Here is a 19533-nt window from a genome sequence, read left to right on the forward strand (position 1 = left end):
GACACGCTCCTGGACGGCAATACTTAACCCAAAAGAGGAACTGAGTTTGCCCTCACTTACCATGTGCCCTCAGATGGCCACCCCTCACCCCCAACATACCCTGTCTGTGCTCACCCCTCCTGCACCTGTCCTCTTGGGCTGGACACACCCTCTTTGCTGTGGGATTTGGGAGTCTGGAGCCCCAAATGTCCCCTACCCAGGGAATGTGAGGGCCCAGAATTGGGGGACCAGCACGGGAGAGTAGGCCCCCAAGAAGGCCCCTAGAGCTGGGTAGGTCCCTAGCTCAAACATGATCCCTGGAGGAGCCAGGACCCCCCCTCCTCACACTGCCTCCACACCCCTGTCAAGCTGGGAAACCAAAGCCTGGGGCAGGTGCAACTGACCTGCTGCCAGCCGGCCCAGAGCTAGCCCTTCCGGTTAACCAGCACTCTTCATTCCCCCAGTCTCCCAGGCCTGGGTCACAGGGAGCCTGCATCACCTAGCCTGCCCAGGGCTGCCCCCAGCCAGGCAGGGATGGGTAGTAAATATTTGTCAAGCAGGAACATCTATGCTGGTGGACAAGTCAGTTACTACAATCGCCCACTGCCGGGGAAATTCCTGAAGGCAGGTGATGGCACTGCCTAAGGCTGGCAACGGAATCCCCACACGGCCCGCCCTGACTCCGAATCCAGTGCTCTTTGCACCACCAAAGCGACTGTTCCACAGTCAGCACGGAGGTCGTGGCCAAGCGCCACCTCGTCCGGCCCTGGCACAGCGCCTCCCCCAACGGCTCCGGGCCCTAGCGACAGAGCTCCGGCGCCCATTCCAGCGCGGGACCTAGCGAGACCTCCCGAACCGAGTGTTTGGGAGCTGGGGTCGGGGGGACGCCCAGAAGGAACCCCCCCTCCCTTCCACCGCTGCGGCCCCGCCCGGGCGAGCACCACCAGATCCCGAGCTCCCCACCCGCTGCAGCCCCGGCCGGGGCGGGGCGGGGCCGGGGGCGGGGCGCAGTCGACTGGGACTCCCTCCCGCTCCGCGCCGGCAGCTCCGCGGCCATGGGGGCGCGGCTGGGCCGGCGGACCCGACCCGAGGCGGGCTCGGAAGCCGGGGCGGCGGCGGGGTGCGGGCCCGCGCCCTTTGAGCGCCGGGTGCGCTGGCTCCGCGAGATCCAGTCCATGCTCCGTGAGCGGCGGCCCGAGCGCGCCCGGCAGCTGCTGCGCCTCCTGCGCCAGGCGAGAGAAGGAGCGGGCCGGCCCGGGGCTGGAGGCCGGGGAGGGGCCGGGAGCCGCGGGCTGCGGGCCTGGAAGGGGCCGGGAGGTGCTGCGGAGCTGGCCCGGGGCGCGGGAGGCAGGGCTGGCCCCAGACTGCGTGCGCGGGCCGGGAGGGTTCCGAAGGGAAGGGTGTTGTCTGGGCGAGAGGGCGAGGCAAGGAAAGCAATGGGCTGGGGTGGAGGCCGGCGCGGCTGCGGGGATGGGCTGGGGGCTGTGAGTGTGGAGACGGGGATCGTGACTGCAGTCCACCTCTCCGGGGTTGGAGAGGTCAGTTGTGTGTGTTGAGGGAGCCCCAAACCTGGAGCTAAGAACCCAGATTCAGGCCTTGGCAGGAGAAGAGTAGGGTTGGGAGGAGCGGCAAGGGAGTGGAGGGAGGGGGACGACGTCTTGTACTGAGGGGCAAGGGGAAGAGGACAGCTCCTGGTTCCTCCAGGGTGAAGGGAGGCACTCACTGCACAGCACCCTGGAGAGAGGACCCCGGAAAGTGACAGCCCAGCTGGTCAGCCGGTGCCACCTCACCGTGACATTATGGCAGCTACAACTCACACCACCGGTCCTCCTGATAGGCAGATCACGCCCATTGAGTACATACACCAGCATCTGTACATCACAACAGCACATCTGGACTTGGGCGGGGGTGGGGGGTGCACCTCTGGTCCCACATACACCGGGTACCTCAGCCAGCCTGGGGTGCCCTAGGAGACATGGGTTCTGGTCCCAGCATCAACACTGGGCCAGCCACTTCCCTCTCCGGCCATGTCCCCATCCCCCACAGCAGCTGCCGCCCCAACATGCCCTGTCCTGGAATCTGAAATAAGCCATGCGGGTGTTTGGCCTGCAGGTAGATGATTAGAGAAGGGAAACTGAGGCTTGGAGAACAGTGGCGAGCCTATGGCCACCAAGAAAATTAGGGGGCAGCTGAGGCCAGAGCCCAACCTCTAGTCTCCCAGCCCCACTCCCTGCTGCACTGGGTTTCCTTTATCTAGGCTCACTGGGCTGGAAAGGTGAGGCTGGCCCTTTAAGAGGAGCTATCCAGACCAGCAGAAGGCTGGCTGTGCGACTGGGGCCCTGTATGGGTCAGCTTAGGCTCACCAGCTAGCCCTCTCTTCTAGATCCTCCCTAGCTGGCATTTGTAACTTGAATGGTGTTTAAAATGCAAACAGCAAAGCAGCACCCAACCAGCTAGACCATCCAGAGGTACAGATCTTTGTCTGGGATGGTATCTGGAGCCCAAAGCGCCAGCAGGACATTTTTTTTTAAAGCCGGGAAACCAGCTATGTTGCCCCCTCATGTCTCAGAGATCAGGATTCCCACCCAAAGAGGGGGCTGTCCAGCCCCACAAGCCGTTGGGACTCTGCAGTTATGGTCCTTGGGCCTTCCCACCTGGCCTATCTTCCTGTGCACAGGGGGCTTATGCACAAAGGGTCTCACTCTCTGGCTTGGGGAGGACCCAGGGGTCTGGAGGCCCCTCCTGGCTGCACCTGTCCCATCAGCTTGTCAGAATATACTCTAATAGAGTGTTCAGTGCCAGACCAGGCCTATGGGAGTAACAGGAGGAGAAGCCCAAGGCCTGAAGGTAGGGAGGCCAGGTCAGGCCAGAGGCCCAGTGGTGAGGTCTCTGCGAGGGGTGGGAGACATGGAGGCCAGAGAAAGAGACTGAGGGGCTGGGGAGGGTGGGAAGGCCAGGCTGCGCCTGAGTCTCTAGTGTTATACGAGAGCATTTGGTCTCCACCAAACGGGTTAAGGGTCAAGCTTTGGTGTGTGTTTCCTGGAGCTGGCTCTGGCAGCCCAAGGGTTGGAACTAGGTGGCTGTTGGGAGGCAACAGGCCCAGGAGGAGGCTGTTAGGGAGAAAAGCCTGAAACTCCTTGAGCAGTAGGGAGGGAGAGCTGGGCAGAGAAGGGTGAGGGAAGAGTGCAGGGTGGCTCTGGGCTCCTGCCTCAGTGCTGGGATGGTGGGGATGGTGATGCCCTTTACTGAGCTGGGGCACAGGAGGCAAGGCCAGCTTCAAGGCAGGAGGTGAACACGCCCCGTCTGAGCTGCCTTTTGGACATCTGAATGGAGAGAGAGGTCCGTCCCCCACACAGGGGCCTGCACCTGTCAGCAAACAGATGGCGGCCAGAACTCGGAGAGCTTGGGAATAGGTGCAAGAGAGGCAAAGGGTCCGGGAGGACTGCTGGAGGACGGCGGCACTGGGGGGTTATCAGAGAAGCCCCCAAAGAACCCTCCAGATAAGCCCAACCCCAGAGGTGGCAGGTGTCACAGTACCATGTTTCCCCACCAGGGAAAACAGTCTAAGGGTTTTAGAACCTCCTTAGCACCTCCCTGAAGGGCCCGATGCACTGACACTGTCCTCATCCAAAGGGTCTCCACTGCCCCTGGACAGCTGGCCCACTGCCGCCTGGGAAGAGACTCCAGCAAGCATCAAGGAGGGAGCCCAAGAGAGGGGAACAGATGTGAGGGGCTGGCTTAGATGGGGGCCTGGAGAAGGGAGAGCCTGACTCCGCTCACTCAACTCTCCTCACCACTCACAGGACCTGGGCCTCGAGGGGACCCTCCTCACTGACATCCTCTACAGGAATGTGGCCTTCCTCAATCTGGTGGACCCCATCTCCCATGACCTGCTTGTGAACCTGGCCCGGGACCTGCAGTGCCCCAAAACGGTGAGGCCTGTAGACACGGACCTCAGACTGGGCAGCGCAGCTGACAGGGACCAGGAGCGCCCAGGGCTGGGGGCTAGGAGCCTCGTCCTCATCTGGCTTGCTTCAAGGCCTTAAGCAGGTTAATGTACCTCACTGGGTCCTAAGGCCAGCTTCAGCGTACTAGGAACGCACGTGAGCTGTGCTTTCCTACTCTCCAAAAGTCGTGTGTTGGGTAGACCTGCTTCCTGGGCTCCAGGACCTGGGACCCAGACAGAACACCACACAGGGACACTGGGACATAGAATGTTCTGACAAATCTGCTGATGGAAACAAACTCCCAGCCTCTGAGCTCCTGGGGCCAGAAGAGAGCCACCTTAGGCTGGAACCCCGGTCCACATGTCCCCATCCTGTATGGATACACCTGGGGCCTCGAGTCCCCTTCTCCCAAGCCACCACATCCTTTCCAAACCCCACTCTGGGGGCACCTGGCAACATCCTTCCCATGAGCATCCTTCCCATGCTGTGCTCCTGACACAGCCACCAGCCCCCACCCCTCAGTCACAGTGAGTCTCTGTGTGAAACGAGGGTCCCCACTATGGGCACAGCCAGCTCCGGACCCCTGCATCTATACGCAGCGGTCCCCAGGGGTTCTGAGGCTAGCCAAGAGCCGCACGGCAACAGGCAGGACTTGCTGCCGCTGTGCGTGCGCACTATTGACAGAGGAACGGGATAAAGAATGTGCTGGATAGCGGAGTGTGCTCAGTGCCAGTTCCATGGAAAGCAGAGCATCTCTGTTTGTCCTCCGAGCTAGGTCTCTACAAGGGCCCACTTTGGCCCAGGAGAGATCCAAGTGGTGGTACCGTAACACATGAACCCTCCCAGCTCTGGCAGCCCAGACCCAGGCCCCACAGGCACGCTTGGAGAGTGAGAGGAAGAAGAGCATGCTGACCTGGCTTGTTCCCATTCCCTGAGGGTGGCGTCAGTGGAGCAGGGCTCCCTGGAGGGGCCTGGTCCTGCCTCCCCTGGTGGCGAGTCCCCCGGGGAGCGCTGAGGGTGGGCAGGGAGCCGGCTGATAGCCCGAGACACTGGCCTTGGGCCTGAGGACAGGGAACAAGGGCCCATTGTCTGGGCTTCCTCCCGCCGGGCACTGCGGGCCTCAGACCAGCCTGTCCAGTTACCAGCGGGCAGCCTCCCCTGGCTCTGAGCCAGGCTACAGCCAGGGTGGGGGGTGGGCGGGGGAGGCTAGTGGGCAGCTCAGCGATCCATGATGAGTCATGTGCTGGGGCACACACTTGGATCCCCAAGGCCCATGAGGGGGGATGGATGGGGCTCAGCCTCACCCTGACAACACTGCCCCCCGACAGGACTATGAGCTCTGGAAGTCCTCAGATAAGATCTGCCGCCAGCTCATCTACCACCTCACCCCTCACTCCAAGCGGCAGCGAGGGTCCAGCCTGCCCCGGAGGAAGACTCAGAGCTGGTAAGGGGAGCCTAGCCACAGCCCTACCTTGTAGCCCCTTAGGGTCCCTTTCTAGGCCAACATGGAGAGGCAGCTCAGCAGGCAGCTGGGCCCTGAGCCCGTCCCCAGTGAGCCCCTCACCCTTGTCCACATCGCAGCCCTGGAATGTTTCCCAAGCCTAGCTGCAACCCTCTGTGTGACCTGCCGTTCACTTGCCCCTCAATCCCTGGCCTGTCACAGGGCCTGGCCCCGACCCCAGGGCCAAGGTGACCTCAGCAGACATCCGCTGGATCCTCTCAACAGGCTGTGAGGGGGATGGATTCTGGCTCATGATGCCAATTTCGCAGGAAAGGAAACTGAGGTTGGGAGAGGCAAGATGGCTTGCCCAAGGCCACACCTGACCCTGATTTTCCTACAGCTCTTTGAAAAGCCTTTGTCAGGCTGCCCAAAGTGAAGGCCTCCATAGCCATCCTGAGAGCTTGCTCTGCTGTGGGTCCCCCTCCCAATCACTCCATCACAGCTCCATGGCCAGATGCAGCCTAAGGACTGGCTGCAGACACCCAGGTCCAGGGACCCAGAACCACAGCCCCAGTGCTCTCCCTTGCTTGCTTCCTCATCCTTCGAGCCTGATGGCTCATGATGAGCCCAGAGCCTATGGGGTTGTTCCCTGCCATGCTGAGTGAGGGCACTGGAGATGGTCCCGCTGCCTCCCTGCATAGTAGGCCATGTTCAAATGACGAGAGAGACCCAGAGAGGGTTCCGGGGGTGGCGGGGGACCCTTTTCGGTCTCTAAACTTCCTTTCCAGCTTAGAACACGGGGGCCCTTCACCTACCAACACCTCCCCTCTTGCTACTCTGGACCTGTCCTCCTCTAGTCCCCAAAGCTGGGGGGACTAGCCTGATAGCCTGTCACCCTCATAGGAACATCTGTCTTTACCCACAAAGGATCAACCTTAGAGGAGGCGTGGGAAAAAAGGTGTGGGCTCCGGAGTCAGAGCCCCTCATTTTGAAGACTTGGCTTCCCTCTTAGTAGTAGGTGAACATGGAAGAGTCCCATCACCTCTCTGAGCGTCATTTGCCCCTCTGCAGAATGGGATCATCGTTCTTACTCTAGATGTAACAGATGTGGTGACCCAGGCATGCAGTAGGTTTTTGTAATAATAACGGATTAGGGAAGCTTAACACGTGGACGTTTATTCCTCACAACAGCCAGGTCCCCTTTTCACCAAAGGAGAAACAGGCTCAGAGAGGTTCCAAGAATTGCCCATGGCCACCTACATAGGAAGTAGTGGTTTGATCCCAGTGCGGCCTGACTGCAGGGCCCAGTCGCCCTACCACCTGCAGGGCTGCCCCAACGGGTCGCCAGTGGGGACTTGCCTGGGCCGTGGACCTTGCTCAATCCATCCTTGCCTGCCACCTTCCCACAGCCTCAAGAGCAGTCTCCAGATGACTCAGCTGGCAGGGGAGACCGTGAACCTCTCGGGGATCCCACTATCCGCACGGGACGTGCAACACATTACCCGCTACCTGCGAAGCCAGGGAGCTGGGCTTACAGTGCTGGACCTGAGCTTCACGGGGCTGAGCGATGAGCTCTTGCGCCTGCTGTTGCCCAGCCTCTGGTCACTGCCCCACCTCACCCAGCTCCTGCTCAACGGCAACAGGCTGACGAGGGCCACTGCGCGCGAGCTCACCGAGGCCATCAAGGACTCCACCAAGTTCCCCGCGCTGGCCTGGGTGGACCTGGGCAACAACGTGGACGTGGCCTCCTTGCCCCAGCCCCTGCTGGTCGGCCTGCGCCGGCGGCTCAGCCAGCGCACCTCACTCCCCACCATCTACGAGGGCCTGGACCTTGAGCCCGAGGGTGGCGTGGCTGGGACCAGCTCTGCTGCCTCCACCTGGGGTTCTGCAGCCTCTGGGCCAGGGTCTGAGCCCCAGGCCTGCTGCTCAAGGTGACTCACCACCCACCTCCTACCAGAGGGCCAATGCTCCTAGGCACAGGGGATGGGGGCGATGGAGGCCCTCCAGGCCTCCAGGGATCCAGCGTACATGCTCATCCTGGGATGGAGTGTAGGCTTCCCTCAGCAGGGAGCGCCCAGCACCTGCTGGGCCCATCCTGCAGTAAACGGTGATGCCCCCCTCTGCCTCAGCCTTTCTGCACCATGGACCTCAGGGCCACTTAGTGCCAGCCCTGCTTTTGGAGTGGGGAGAAGGGGTGGCCAAAGAGTCACCTGAAAGAGAGGGACCCAGCTCACACTGACTTCCTCCAGGTGCTCCCTGGGCAGACACCCAGGTGTGGGGTCGGGTCTATCTGTGGGCTGGGGAGTTAGAGGAGGCCGCCAGGGACCTGACCATCACATCTGTGTGGGGCCTGGAGAGGAGCAAGTAGGGAGGCCACAGAGGGGCAAAGCTCAGAATAGAGCCCCACAGTAATCTTGTGCCTGAGCCCAGGACTGCCGGGGCTGGGGACAAAACTGCACTGATAGGAGGCAAGGTTCATCTCCTGCAGGTTGAGTGCTGCCCACCACCCCTAGTACCAACCCCCAAGGCTCCCTGTACCTAGTGGTTTACTCTGTGGGGTTAGAAGATACCTGAGACCAGAGACAAAGAGTTTGTGTGTTCCTCCAGGGCCTGAAGGCCAATGTGCACAGTCCTTCCCTCTGGTGGACCCCAAGAAAGCACGCAGGAGGTGGAGGTGGGCCCAACCAGGAGCAAGAGGCTGGGGGTGGAGTGTTCCTAGGGTTGCCCCAGGGGTAGCTGTTCCCAGCAGGGGGCTATCTTCCCTCCCCCCAAGGACCATCAGGGCAGGCTCCAGATCAGAGCCTAAAGCCATGGTTGCCCCACCCACACCCCACCCCCAGCCTTGTGTGAAGGGCTGGAGTACAGCCCAGCTAGGAGTTGGGCAGGCAAAGACAAGGAAGAAATTTAAAGAGGTCCTGGGGGAAAGTGAGTCCCAGAGTGGGGAAGCCAGCAGCCCAAGTCTCCCATGCAGAGCCAGGTCAGGTCTGGGGCAGTGGGGATCCTCACAGATGAGGAGAGACCTGATGGGGGAGAGAAGGCCCCCAGGCCAAAGAGAAGGTGGGGCTCCTCCCTGGGCCTGCATACCCAGGCCCACCAACTGACCTTCCTCCACAGTTGCGCCCACGGGGGGACCATGAGTCAGCACGGATTCCAGGCCGGCCAGATATACAACAGCCTCTTGGGCCAGAAATGAGATGGCTAAGAAGGGTGAGGACAGCATGGTCCTGGGTCCTAGGACCAGGCAAGACGTGGGGAAGAAGAAAGCACCCTTTCTGTTGCTACCTACCCACCCGGAGGACAGGCCCCTGCCAGCTTGGCTGCTTTTGGAGGAACCCCTATCTGGAGGTGGTGGGAAGGGTGTGAAAACACCAGGTTCAGCCCAGCTCTGCTTCTGACTTGCTGTTGGGACCTGGCCAGGGCCTCCTCTCTCCCGGCCTTGGGGCTCTCCTTTTCCCCTCTGTGTTAAATAGGGCTGGCTCTCCGTAGTCCCTTCCAGCTCTCAGCCCTCCATCCTGGGGTCCTGGCCCTCTCAGTCCTCCTTGTCTTAAAGACATGGGCCTGCCCATTGGCTTGGGAGCCACAGAAGTGTCTCTGGTGCCCTCACTCCAGAACAAGGGGCTCAGGCTCCCCAGAGCAAGGCAAAGAGGGATGGGAGATGAAAGGGGCCAGCGGAGAGGAGAACGATGGAGAAGCCAGCTTTGTACTGGGCAGGCTGATAAGTCCGTCACAGGCAAGCAGCCGTGTTCTCCTGTGATTCCTTGCTGGAGAGACGCCAAGCTCTCTGTTCCCCCACCACCCTCCTGCTCCCCTTGCTCCCTGCCCGCCACTGGCCCCAGTCCAGCCCACAAACCTGCAATGTCGCTGCTGGGAGAGACTCCTACCAGAATGGTGTGACGACCTGAGCAGGGTGTCACCAGGCGAGCTCTGGGAGAATTCAGGCGGCGGCAGCTGGTCTCAATCTCCCCGCCTCTCAGACGGAGGCACGCGATGCAATAGCTGAGCTCGAGCATAAACCAGCTCAAGAGAAGAGGGTTGGCCTTGTTGCCAGGCAGGTGTCCACAGCCCCTTCATGGGCCCTGCCGTCAGGGCCTCACGGCCACCGGCTACACTACAGGCAGGGACACTCCAGGAGGAGGGGGCTTGTGTCATGAAGGTTGGTGGGCAGAGGGCCCCTGCCAGGTGGGCTCCAGCCTGAGTTCCAGACCCAAGAGGCAGCAGATGGGCCTGGCCCAGGCCCAGTCTTGGAGGTGGTTAGGCTCCGCTGGTCGCAGCCCTGTCACCCACTGGTGGTGTCCTCTTGGGGCCTGTTCCTTCATCTTGGGAACTGGGTGAACCAAGCCCCCCCTCCCCTTATCCTGCTGGAGAGAGCATGACAAGTTCTGGAAAGTGCCTGCTGCGTGGGAGAAGGGAGGCACAGGGCAGGCGCTCTTCAGCGTCACTGGGGCGTCCACCCTGGGCTCCCTGGCTGGGAATGACAGGGGCCCAGACCCTCAGGACTAGGCAGAGCTGAAGCCTTTTATTTAGAGAGAGCACTCCTGTAGCCTTTCCGTGGGCCAGGTACTGTTCTGATGGCTTCACACTCCTTGAATTCTCTTCACACTTAGAGGTAAGGGGCTGACCCAGGGAGAGGTTAAGTGATCTGTCCAAGGTGAAGCGCTAGAAACTGGAGGAACCTGTGGTGTGAGCCAGGAGGCCCGCTTTGTCTGTGATGCTAACGCCTGCCTGATGCTGCCTGTCCCACACCTATCCGAGGGGCTGAGGATTTGACACAGGAGACCACAGGGTTTGATGGCGGGTGTCCTGTAGTGGGAGAGACCCTCAGCCGCACTCCCCCTAGCACAAGACCAATCAGGAGCTCCCTGAGCCTGTTTCTTTGTGTGCAAAATGGGTGGAGAGGGGAGCAGTGAGGACCCAGGCTTTGCCCTTCTCCAGGATTGAAAGGGACAGATGGAGAGTGGGTTCCGAAGTACTCAAAGGGCTGAATGAAGCCTAGCCCTGTACTTGGGGGCGGGGGTGGGGGGTGGCATGCAGGATCGACTCCCCCTTCTGACAGTCTGCCTGGGACAACTGTAGGTGCCTTCCCCTCACTGGGCATCAGCCTCCTCAAGTCTAAACCTGCCTTGCCAGGATGTTCAGAGCATCAAAGGGAGACATGTAGGGGCACCTGGGTGGCTCAGTGGGTTAAGCCTCTGCCTTCGGCTCAGGTCATGATCCCAGGGTCCTGGGATCGAGCCCCGCATTGGGCTCTCTGCTCAGCAGGGAGCCTGTTTCCTCCTCTCTCTCTGCCTGCCTCTCTCCCTACTTGTGATCTCTGTCTGTCAAATAAATAAATAAAATCTTTAAAAAAAAAAGGAGGGGGGAGACATGCAGGAAAGACACCTGTGCTCCACAGGACCTCTGTGACCAACACTTGGGAACTTCTTTTCTGTCCTGGAAGGGAGAATATTTGAGCCCAGATAAGGTGCATCTGATATGAGTTTAAAAAAGAGTTTAAAAAAGATTTATTTATTGAGAGAGAGAGAGAGAGAGAGAGAGACTGCCCGCACAAACATGAGTGTGGGAGGGGCAGAGGGAGAGAGAGAGAGAATCTCAAGCCGACTTGGAGCTGAGCACGGAACCCGACTCTGGGCTCAGTATCAGGACCCTGAAATCATGACCAGAGCTGAAATCAAGAGTCAGGCGCTTAACCGACCAAGCCACCCAGGTGCCCCCAAAATTGTATTGTATTTTTAAATAATCCTTCATTGCAGTACAACTGAAATCTAATAAAGTGGACATAATAAGCATTACAATATTTTGGGGGGTTTTATTTATTATTTTAAATTTTTTAGAGAGAGAGAGAACGCGTGCACGTGCGTGTGTGCTTGCTTGCGTTGGCACGTGGGAGGGGGGCAGAGGGAGAGACTCTTCAAGCAGACGGCCCGTGGAGCGCAGAGCCCAAAAGGGGCTCAGTCTCCATTTCACGACCCATGAGATCATGACCTGAGTGGAAACCAAGAGTCAGGACACTTAGCCAACTGAACCAGCCAGGTGCCCCAACAAGTGTTACAATTAAAAGTGCACAGTATGGTACACTTCGACTTCCATGAAACCACCACTGTAATCAAGACCGTGAAGATGTCTGTCATTTCCAAAAGTTTCCTTGTGCCCCTTGACAATGAATCCTTCCTACCCAACCCCCCATTCCCTTCCCAGCAGGAGTGACTTTGACCTGCTTGCTCTCCTGTTAGATTAGTTTGCATTTTCTAGAGGGTTTTGTGGGGTCTTTGCTGTTGTTGTTGTTTTGGTTTATTTATACTTTTAGTAATCTCCACGACTAATGTGGGGCTTGAACTCACGATCCCCGAGATCAAGGGTCACACAGTCTTCCAACTGAGCCGGCTAGACACCTCTATAGTTTTAGATATATGGAAGTTTAGAAATGTGGACGAATACGGGGTGTACTCTTTTATCTTTCATTCAACGTAATTATTTTAAGACTCGCACGATGTTATATATGCCAGTAGTTCCTCTTAATCGTATTTTATTGGATGGACGTACCACCATTGGGTTGTTCCCAGTGTTTAGCAGTTACAAATAAAGCTGCTATGAATATTCATGTACAAGGTTTTGCATGAACATATATTTCCTTTCTTCTGGGGTAGTAGTATCTCACTATGGTTTTCTTTTCTTTTCTTTTTTTTAAAGATTTTGTTTATTTATTTGACAGATCACAAGTAGGCAGAGAGAGGCAGGCGGGGCTGGGGGGTGGGTGGGGAGAGCAGGCTCCCCACTGAGCAGAGAGCCAGATGCGGGGCTCAATCCCAGGACCCTGAGATCATGACCAGAGCCGGAGGCAGAGGCTAAATGCACTGAGCCACCCAGGCGCCCCTCACTATGGTTTTCTTTTCTTGTAATATCTTTGCCTGCCTGGTTTTGCTTATCAGGGTAATGCTGCTCTCGTAGAATGAGTTGAGAAGTTATTCCCTTCAATTTTTTATGAAGAATTGGAATTATTTCTTCCTTAAATATTTGGTAAAATTTCTCAGTGAAGCCACATGGGTCTGGAGTTCTCTTTGTAGATGGTTTTCAACTACAATTCCAGTTTCCTTAATAGATATAAGACTATTCAGGTTAGTTACTTCTTGAGTAAGTATTAGTAGTTTGGAACTTTTAAGGAATTTGTCCATTTCATCTGAGTTATTGAATTTGTTGGCATAAAATTTCTCATGATATTCCCTTTCTATATCTGTAAAATCTGTAGTAGTCATCTCTCATTCCCAAGACTGGTAATTGTGTCTTTTTTTTTTTTTTTTTTTAATTTCCTCATCAGTCTGACTAGAGGTTTATCAATTTTGTGATCTTGATTTTCTCTATGGTTGTCTGTTTTCTATTTCATTGATATCCACTTTGATCTTCATTTCTTTTCTTCTGCTTACTTTAGGTTTCATTGGCTCTTCTTTTTTTTTAATTTATTTTTTATTTTTTGTAAGTAATCTCTACAACCAACGTGGGGCTCAAACTCACAACCCCAAGATCAAGGGGCACATGCTCCACTGACTGAGCCAGTCAGGTTCCCCTTTTCCCCTTTTTCTAGATTCTTTTCTTTTTTTTTTTAGATTTATTTATTTATTTATTTGACAGACATCACAAGTAGGCAGAGAGGCAGGCAGAGAGAGAGGAGGAAGCAGGCTCCCCGCTCAGCCGAGAGCTCGATGCGGGGCTCGATCCCAGGACCCTGGGATCATGACCTGAGCCAAAGGCAGAAGCTTTAACCCACTGAGCCACCCAGGTGTCCCTAGATTTTTTTTTTTTTTTTTTTTTTTAGATTCTATTTATTTACTTGACAGAGAGAGAGAGATCACAGGTAGGCAGAGAGGCAGGCAGAGAGAAAGAGGGAAGCAGGTTCCCTGCCAATCAGAGAGCCCAATGTGGGGCTCGATGTTAGGACCCTGGGACCACCACCCCAGCCGAAGGCAGAGGCCCAAAATACTGAGCCACCCAGGCGCCCCTTTTTCTATATTCTTTTTTTTTTTTTAAAGATTTTATTTATTTATTTGACAGACAGATCACAAGTAGGCAGAGAGGCAGGCAGAGAGAGAAGGGAGGAAGCAGGCTCCCTGCTGAGCAGAGAGACCGATGTAGGGCTCGATCCCAGGACGCTGGGATCATGACCTGAGCTGAAGGCAGTGGCTTTAACCCACTGAGCCACCCAGGCGCCCCCCCCTTTTTCTATATTCTTAAATGAATTTTCTTGTCTGGTGTTAATATAGCTGAGATCATTGATCCGAGACCTTTCTTTCTTTCTTTTTAAGATTTTATTTATTTATTTATTTATTTATTTAACAGTGAGACAGAGAGAGCACAAGTAGGTAGAGCATCTGGCAGAGGGAAAAGGAGAAGCCGGCTCTCCGCTGAGCATGGAGCCCGATGCAGGACTCAATTCAGGACCCTGGGATCATGACTTGAGCCGAAGGCAGACGCTTAACCAACTGAGCCACCCAGGTGCCTCGAGACCTTTCTTTTTTTCCTAATATAGATATACACTGCCATAAAGATCCTGCTCCCGCATCCCACCAAGCTGTTTTAGTGACATCCCACAAATTCTGATACGTTGTGTCTCCATTTAAAAGTCAGTTCATGTGTGCCTGTGTGGCTCAGCTGGTTAAGCTTCAGCTCAGGTCATGATCCTGGGGCCCTGCCATCAGGCTTCCTGCTCAGTGGGGAGTCTGCTTCTCCCTCTCCCTCTGCCCCTCCCCCTGCTCATGTTTGAGCACGTGCCCCTGTTCCGTGCTCTCTCTCAAATAAATAAATAAAATCTTTTTAAAAAATGAGTAAAATAAAAGTCAGTTCAAAACACGAATTTCTCTTTTGGTTTTTTCTTTGATCCATGGGTTACTTAGAAGTGTGTTATTTTGCTTCCAAATATTTAGAGATTTTCCAAGGATCTTTCTGCTAATGATTTCTAATTTAATTTCCTTGTGGTCAGACAACATAGTTAGTGTGGCTTTGAAGCCTTTTGAATTTTGGTAAATGTTCTGTGTGCACTTGAGAAGAATGTGCTCTTGAGAATCCTGCTATTGTTGGGTGGTTCTATTAAGTGTTAATCGAAATCAAGTTGACTACTATATCCTTGCTGGTTTTCTGTCTACTTGAGCTATGGATTATTGAGAGGGGAACTGACACCACTGACTGTAACTGTATTTGTCTATTTCTAGTTGCATTTTTTGCATCATGCATTTTGAAGATTTATTATTGCGTAAATAAATGTTTAAGATTGTTATGGCTCCTTGATTAACTGACCCTATCATCATTATGAAATGACCATTATTTCTGATAATATTTCTTTTTCTTTTTGAAGATTTTAGTTACTTATTTTGAGAGAGAGAGAGAGTGAGGGAGAGAGAGCACAAATGGGGGGAAGGGACAGACAGAGAGGGAGAAGCAGACTCCCCACTGAGCAGGGAATCAATGTGGGGCTCGATCCCAGGATCCAGGGATCATGACCTGACCCAGAGGAAGACATTTAATCAACTGAGCCACCCAGGTGCCCCCCTGGTAGTATTTCTTGCTCTGAAACCTATTTCTCTAATATTATTACAGCTATAGCTATTCCAGCTTTGTTTTGATTGATTAGTTGTTAGCAATGGTATTATCTTTTTCCATCCTTTTACATTCAACCTATTTGTGTCTTTATATTTAAGGTTTGTTTCTTACAGGTAGCATATAGTTGGGTACTGCTTTTTAATTTTTTTAAATTTTTATTTAAATTCTAGTTAGTTAATATATAGTGTAATACTGGTTTCAGGAGTAGAATTTACTGATTCATCATTACATATCAGTGCTCATGATAACAAGTGCCCTCCTTAATAGCCATCACCCATTTAACCCATCATCCACCCACCTCCCTCCATCAAACCCTAGTTTGTTTTCTAATATTAAGAGTCTCTTATGGTTTGTTTCCCACTCTCTGTTTTTTTTTTCCTTCCCATATGTTCATCTGTTTTTCTTCTTTTCTTTCTTTTTTTTTTAAAGATTTTATTTATTTATTTAACAAAGAGAGAGAACAAGCAGGTGGTGTGGCAGGCAAGGGAGAGGGAGAAACAGGCTCCCCACTGAGCAGGGAGCCTGATGTGGGGCTCTATCCCAGGACCCCAGGATCAAGACCTGAGTGGAAGGCAGACACTTAACGGACTGAGACTCCCAGGCACCCCCATCTGTTTTGTTTCTTAAATTCCACATATGAGGGGGACCTGGGTGGCTCAATTGGTTAGGCGTCTGCCTTCAACTCACGTCATGATCCCAGGGTACTGGGATCAAGCCCTGCATCTGACTCCTTGCTCAGCAGGGAGACTGCTTCCTCCTCTCCCTCTGTCTGCCTCTCCCCCACTTGAATTCTCTCTCTTTCTGTCAAATAAATAAATAAAATCTTTAAAAAAAATTCTACATATGAGTGAAATCATATGGTATTTGTCTTGCTCTGACTTATCTCGCTTAGCATAATACATTCTAGCTCTAGGCACGTCACTGCAAATGGCAAGATTTCATTCTTTTTGATGGTTGAGTAATATTCTATTGTATATGTACACCATATATTCTTTATCCATTGATCAGTCGATGAACATTTGGACTCTTTCGCAACACTGAGATATTTTTTTTATTTTTTTTAAAGATTTTTGTTTGTTTGTTTATTTATTTGACAGACAGAGATCACAAGTAGGCAGAGAGGCAGACAGAGAGAGAGGGGGAAGCAGGCTCCCTGCTGAGCAGAGAGCCCAATGTGGGGCTCGATCCCACGACCCTGGGATCACAACCTGAGCTGAAGGCAGAGGTTTAACCCACTGAGGCACCCAGGCACCCTAGAATGGTTATTGATAGGTCATTATTCTTTTCTCTTTATAAAAAAGTATCAAGTTTCTTTCTTTCTTTTTTTTTTTTTAAAGGTTTTATTTATTTATTTGACAGGCAGAGATCACAGGTAGGCAGAGAGGCAGGGAGAGAGACAGAGAAGGGAAGCAGGCTCCCTGCTGAGCATAGAACCCGATGCAGGGCTCAATCCCAGGACCCCGAGATCATGACCTGAGCCAAAGGCAGAGGCTTTAACCCACTGAGCCACCCAGGCGCCCCTTTCTTTTTTTTTTTTTTTTTAAGATTTTGTTTATTTATTTATTTGAGAGAGAGCAAGAGTGAGAGAGCACAAACAGAGGGGGAGAAGCAGAGGGAGAGGGAGAAGCAGAGGGAGAGGGAGAAGCAGAGGGAGAGAGAGAAGCAGAGAGAGAGGGAGAAGCAGGCTCCTCACTGAGCAGGGAGCCTGATGCGGGCCTCGATCCCAGGCCCCTGAGATCACGACTGGAGCTGAAGGCAGAAGGCAGACACTTTACCAACTGAGCCACTCGGGCACCCAAATTTATTTCAATATCTAGTTTCATTTTTAAATTAAAGCTCTTAGACAATTTTTTTGTAATTTAAAGTTTGTTATCAGAGGTGAGGAAAACATTATGAAAACATTCTCCTTTTCCCACTCCCTCTGCTTGTGTTCCGTCTCTCGCTGTGTCTCTGTCAAATAAAATCTTTAAAAAAGATTTTTTTTAAAGATTTATTTTTATTTTTAAAGATCTTATTTATTTATTTATTTGACAGAAAGAGAGACAGCGAGAGAGGAAACAAGAGCAGGGGAGTGGGAGAGGGTGAAACGGGCTTCCCGCTGAGCAGGGAGCCTGATGTGGGCTTGATCCCAGGACCCTGGGATCATGACCCAAGCTGAAGGCAGACACCACCTAGGCGCCCCTAAAGCCATGTTTAATACTAAAAGTTCCAGTTGTACCACTTAACTGAAGGAAATATCCTTTAGCTATTTATTTCTAATTTTAACACATTCTCATTTTGACATAATTTACCCTTTTCACCCAATTATTAGTACGATGAACAAATGTTAAACCTTTCTTTACCACTTGAAACATGACTTCTTACTTTTTAAGAATTCCTTACAAGAAATTTGAGTTTTTAATTTTCACCATGAATCTGTTTGATCAACATATTGAACATCACTACTAACTAAATTAAAACAAAGAATGGAATAAAAAACACAAAAGTGGCATCTATATAATTAGCAAGTTGTCTGATAAGACATTTTAACTAATTCACATTTCTAATTACCACAAGAAATAATAATCTGGTTCCAAAGTACCACAAGGCTTGCATTTTTTACTGCATGCTTTATTTTTTTGAAGATTTTATTTATTTATTTGAGAGAGAGAGAGAGAGAGAGCACACAGCAGAGGGAGGAGCAGAGGGAGAAGGAGAAGCAGACTCTCCACTGAGCAGGGAACCCAATGGGGGGCTCAATCCCAGGACCCTGGGATCATGACCTGCGCTAAAGGCAGACGCTTAACCGACTGAGCCACCCAGGCATCCCTTTATTGCAAGCTTTAAGTCATAGTGTTATTTTACTCAACAAGACATCTCTAAGAAAATGGCAGTGTTCATTAATACAAAACTTGTTATACCCGGTAGGTGGTATTCTACATATTCAATAAAAGCATTCTTCATAAAATTAGATTAAAAAAAATACAGAATGTCTGATAATTATCTCAAAGGCTAAAAAATGAGAAAAATGCAGAACACAGAAATAGTCATTGGTTAATATTTGGCTTTGAGAAAGCCAGAAATGATTCTATTCCAAGAAATAAGCAATAATGATAACATATGTAATTAATATACTATATGCCTTTTAGCCAAAACACACTTTTCACCTCAAGATAGTTCTGATTTTTACGTTCTCAATTCCTTTCATCCAGAAAAGGACTCTATCCTAAGCCATTATTTGAATAGAGTTCATAATGTATAGTCCTCCACAGGATTTTTCATAGTACAATAAACTGCAAAATGGCAAATGACTAAGTCAGTTATAAAGAATTTATAGCATAATAAATGCCAATTTACAATAACCATCAACAATTACACCAAAGCCTAAAAGCTGCTGCACTAGAAGTCACAATTTAACATGATTCTTTGATGTGCTCAGACTTCGTTTACTACAGATCACTGTCATAAAAACCAGAAAAGAAATCTTAGTGGTCCCTTCCAAAGCTGCATAATTTTCCAAGTGATTTTCCTCTGGGTGTAAGACGCTGTTCATCCCTTCAGTCCTTTTTTAGTTACTTAGCTTCTGCTATAGTTTCTTGACGATTTTGCTTCTTTTGCTCCTTTTCCCTGGCCTCAATCATCTTGGCCAATTTCCGGGACAGTATGACATTTGCTAGAAACAATGGAGTAAGGGCGGAAACCACTGTCGTAAGGAAGCTATACGGGTCCTCTGCAGCCCATTTCACAACACAGTCAGCCCAAGCCTTCATATCAAGCCCGTCTGTAAGTCTTATACTTGAAGAGGGAGCTCCAGCGTTGTCCTGAGATTATTAGTAAACAGAGGACAATTTCAGATGACCCCTGGTTGTTTGTCTTCTTTGGCTCTACCACACACTTGTGAGACAAGGTTTAAATTCTGTATCTTCCTTACCTAAGTGACTAGTTTCCCAAACCAGGCGCGCACAGCTGCTGAAGCTAGAGCTGATGGTACTTCACTGGCATCTGCATGTCCCCTCCATCCTTTGTTTTCCTCCTTACTCATTCTTCCTTCCCTACCCTACCCAGCCACCACTCCCAGGGGGCCGCGTTCTCCCACCCCTCAGCCTCCAGCACACCTTGGGCCCGCAAGTGGCTGCCTCTTCTGGGCACTGGGGCAAAGCCTCCACAGGGGCCATCACCAGCCTCCCTTGCGTCACAGCCGGAACCGTGGGCTTGGACCCCTCGAGAGGCCATTACTGACGGTCCATCATCCTGCTATTTACTTTCTATTTGTTCAGTCTGTTCTTTGTTCCCCTCTTCCTCTTTTTCTGCCTTCTTTTAGAATATTTATGAATCCATCATACATCTCTTTTTGTTGGTTTAACTTTTTTTTATTGAGGTAACATCCACATAATAGAAAATTCCCCATTTTAACCATTTTTATTAGATTTTTAAAAAGATTTTATTTATTTATTTATTTGACAGATGGAGACACAGCAAGAGAGGGAACACAAGCAGGGGGAGTGGGAGAGGGAGAGGCAGGCTTCCCGCCGAGCAGGAAGCCCAAGGAGGGGCTCCATCCCCCTGGGATCATGACCTGAGCCGAAGGCAGACACTTAACGA

At 52.3% G+C, this 19533-nt stretch overlaps 1 protein-coding gene and 1 pseudogene across 2 annotated transcripts; one reads left to right on the plus strand and one right to left on the minus strand.

The window, feature by feature from the left end:
* Positions 1-1034: 1034 nt before the first annotated feature.
* On the plus strand, positions 1035-7486 carry LRRC75B (leucine rich repeat containing 75B; the record flags this gene model as incomplete). Its single annotated transcript, XM_080821724.1, has 4 exons — positions 1035-1211; positions 3783-3911; positions 5255-5370; positions 6777-7486. 4 exons carry the CDS (start codon positions 1035-1037, stop codon positions 7300-7302), a joined length of 948 nt encoding a protein of 315 aa, XP_080677850.1. The 3' UTR covers positions 7303-7486.
* Positions 7487-18488: 11002 nt separating this feature from the next.
* On the minus strand, positions 18489-18701 carry LOC308354268 (small integral membrane protein 15-like; annotated as a pseudogene). Its single transcript has one exon. The product of its transcript is annotated as a small integral membrane protein 15-like (transcript).
* Between the last annotated feature and the right edge of the window lie 832 nt (positions 18702-19533).

This window comes from Martes martes, assembly GCF_963455335.1.
Source record: "Martes martes genome assembly, chromosome: 13".
Lineage (NCBI taxonomy): Eukaryota > Metazoa > Chordata > Mammalia > Carnivora > Mustelidae > Martes > Martes martes.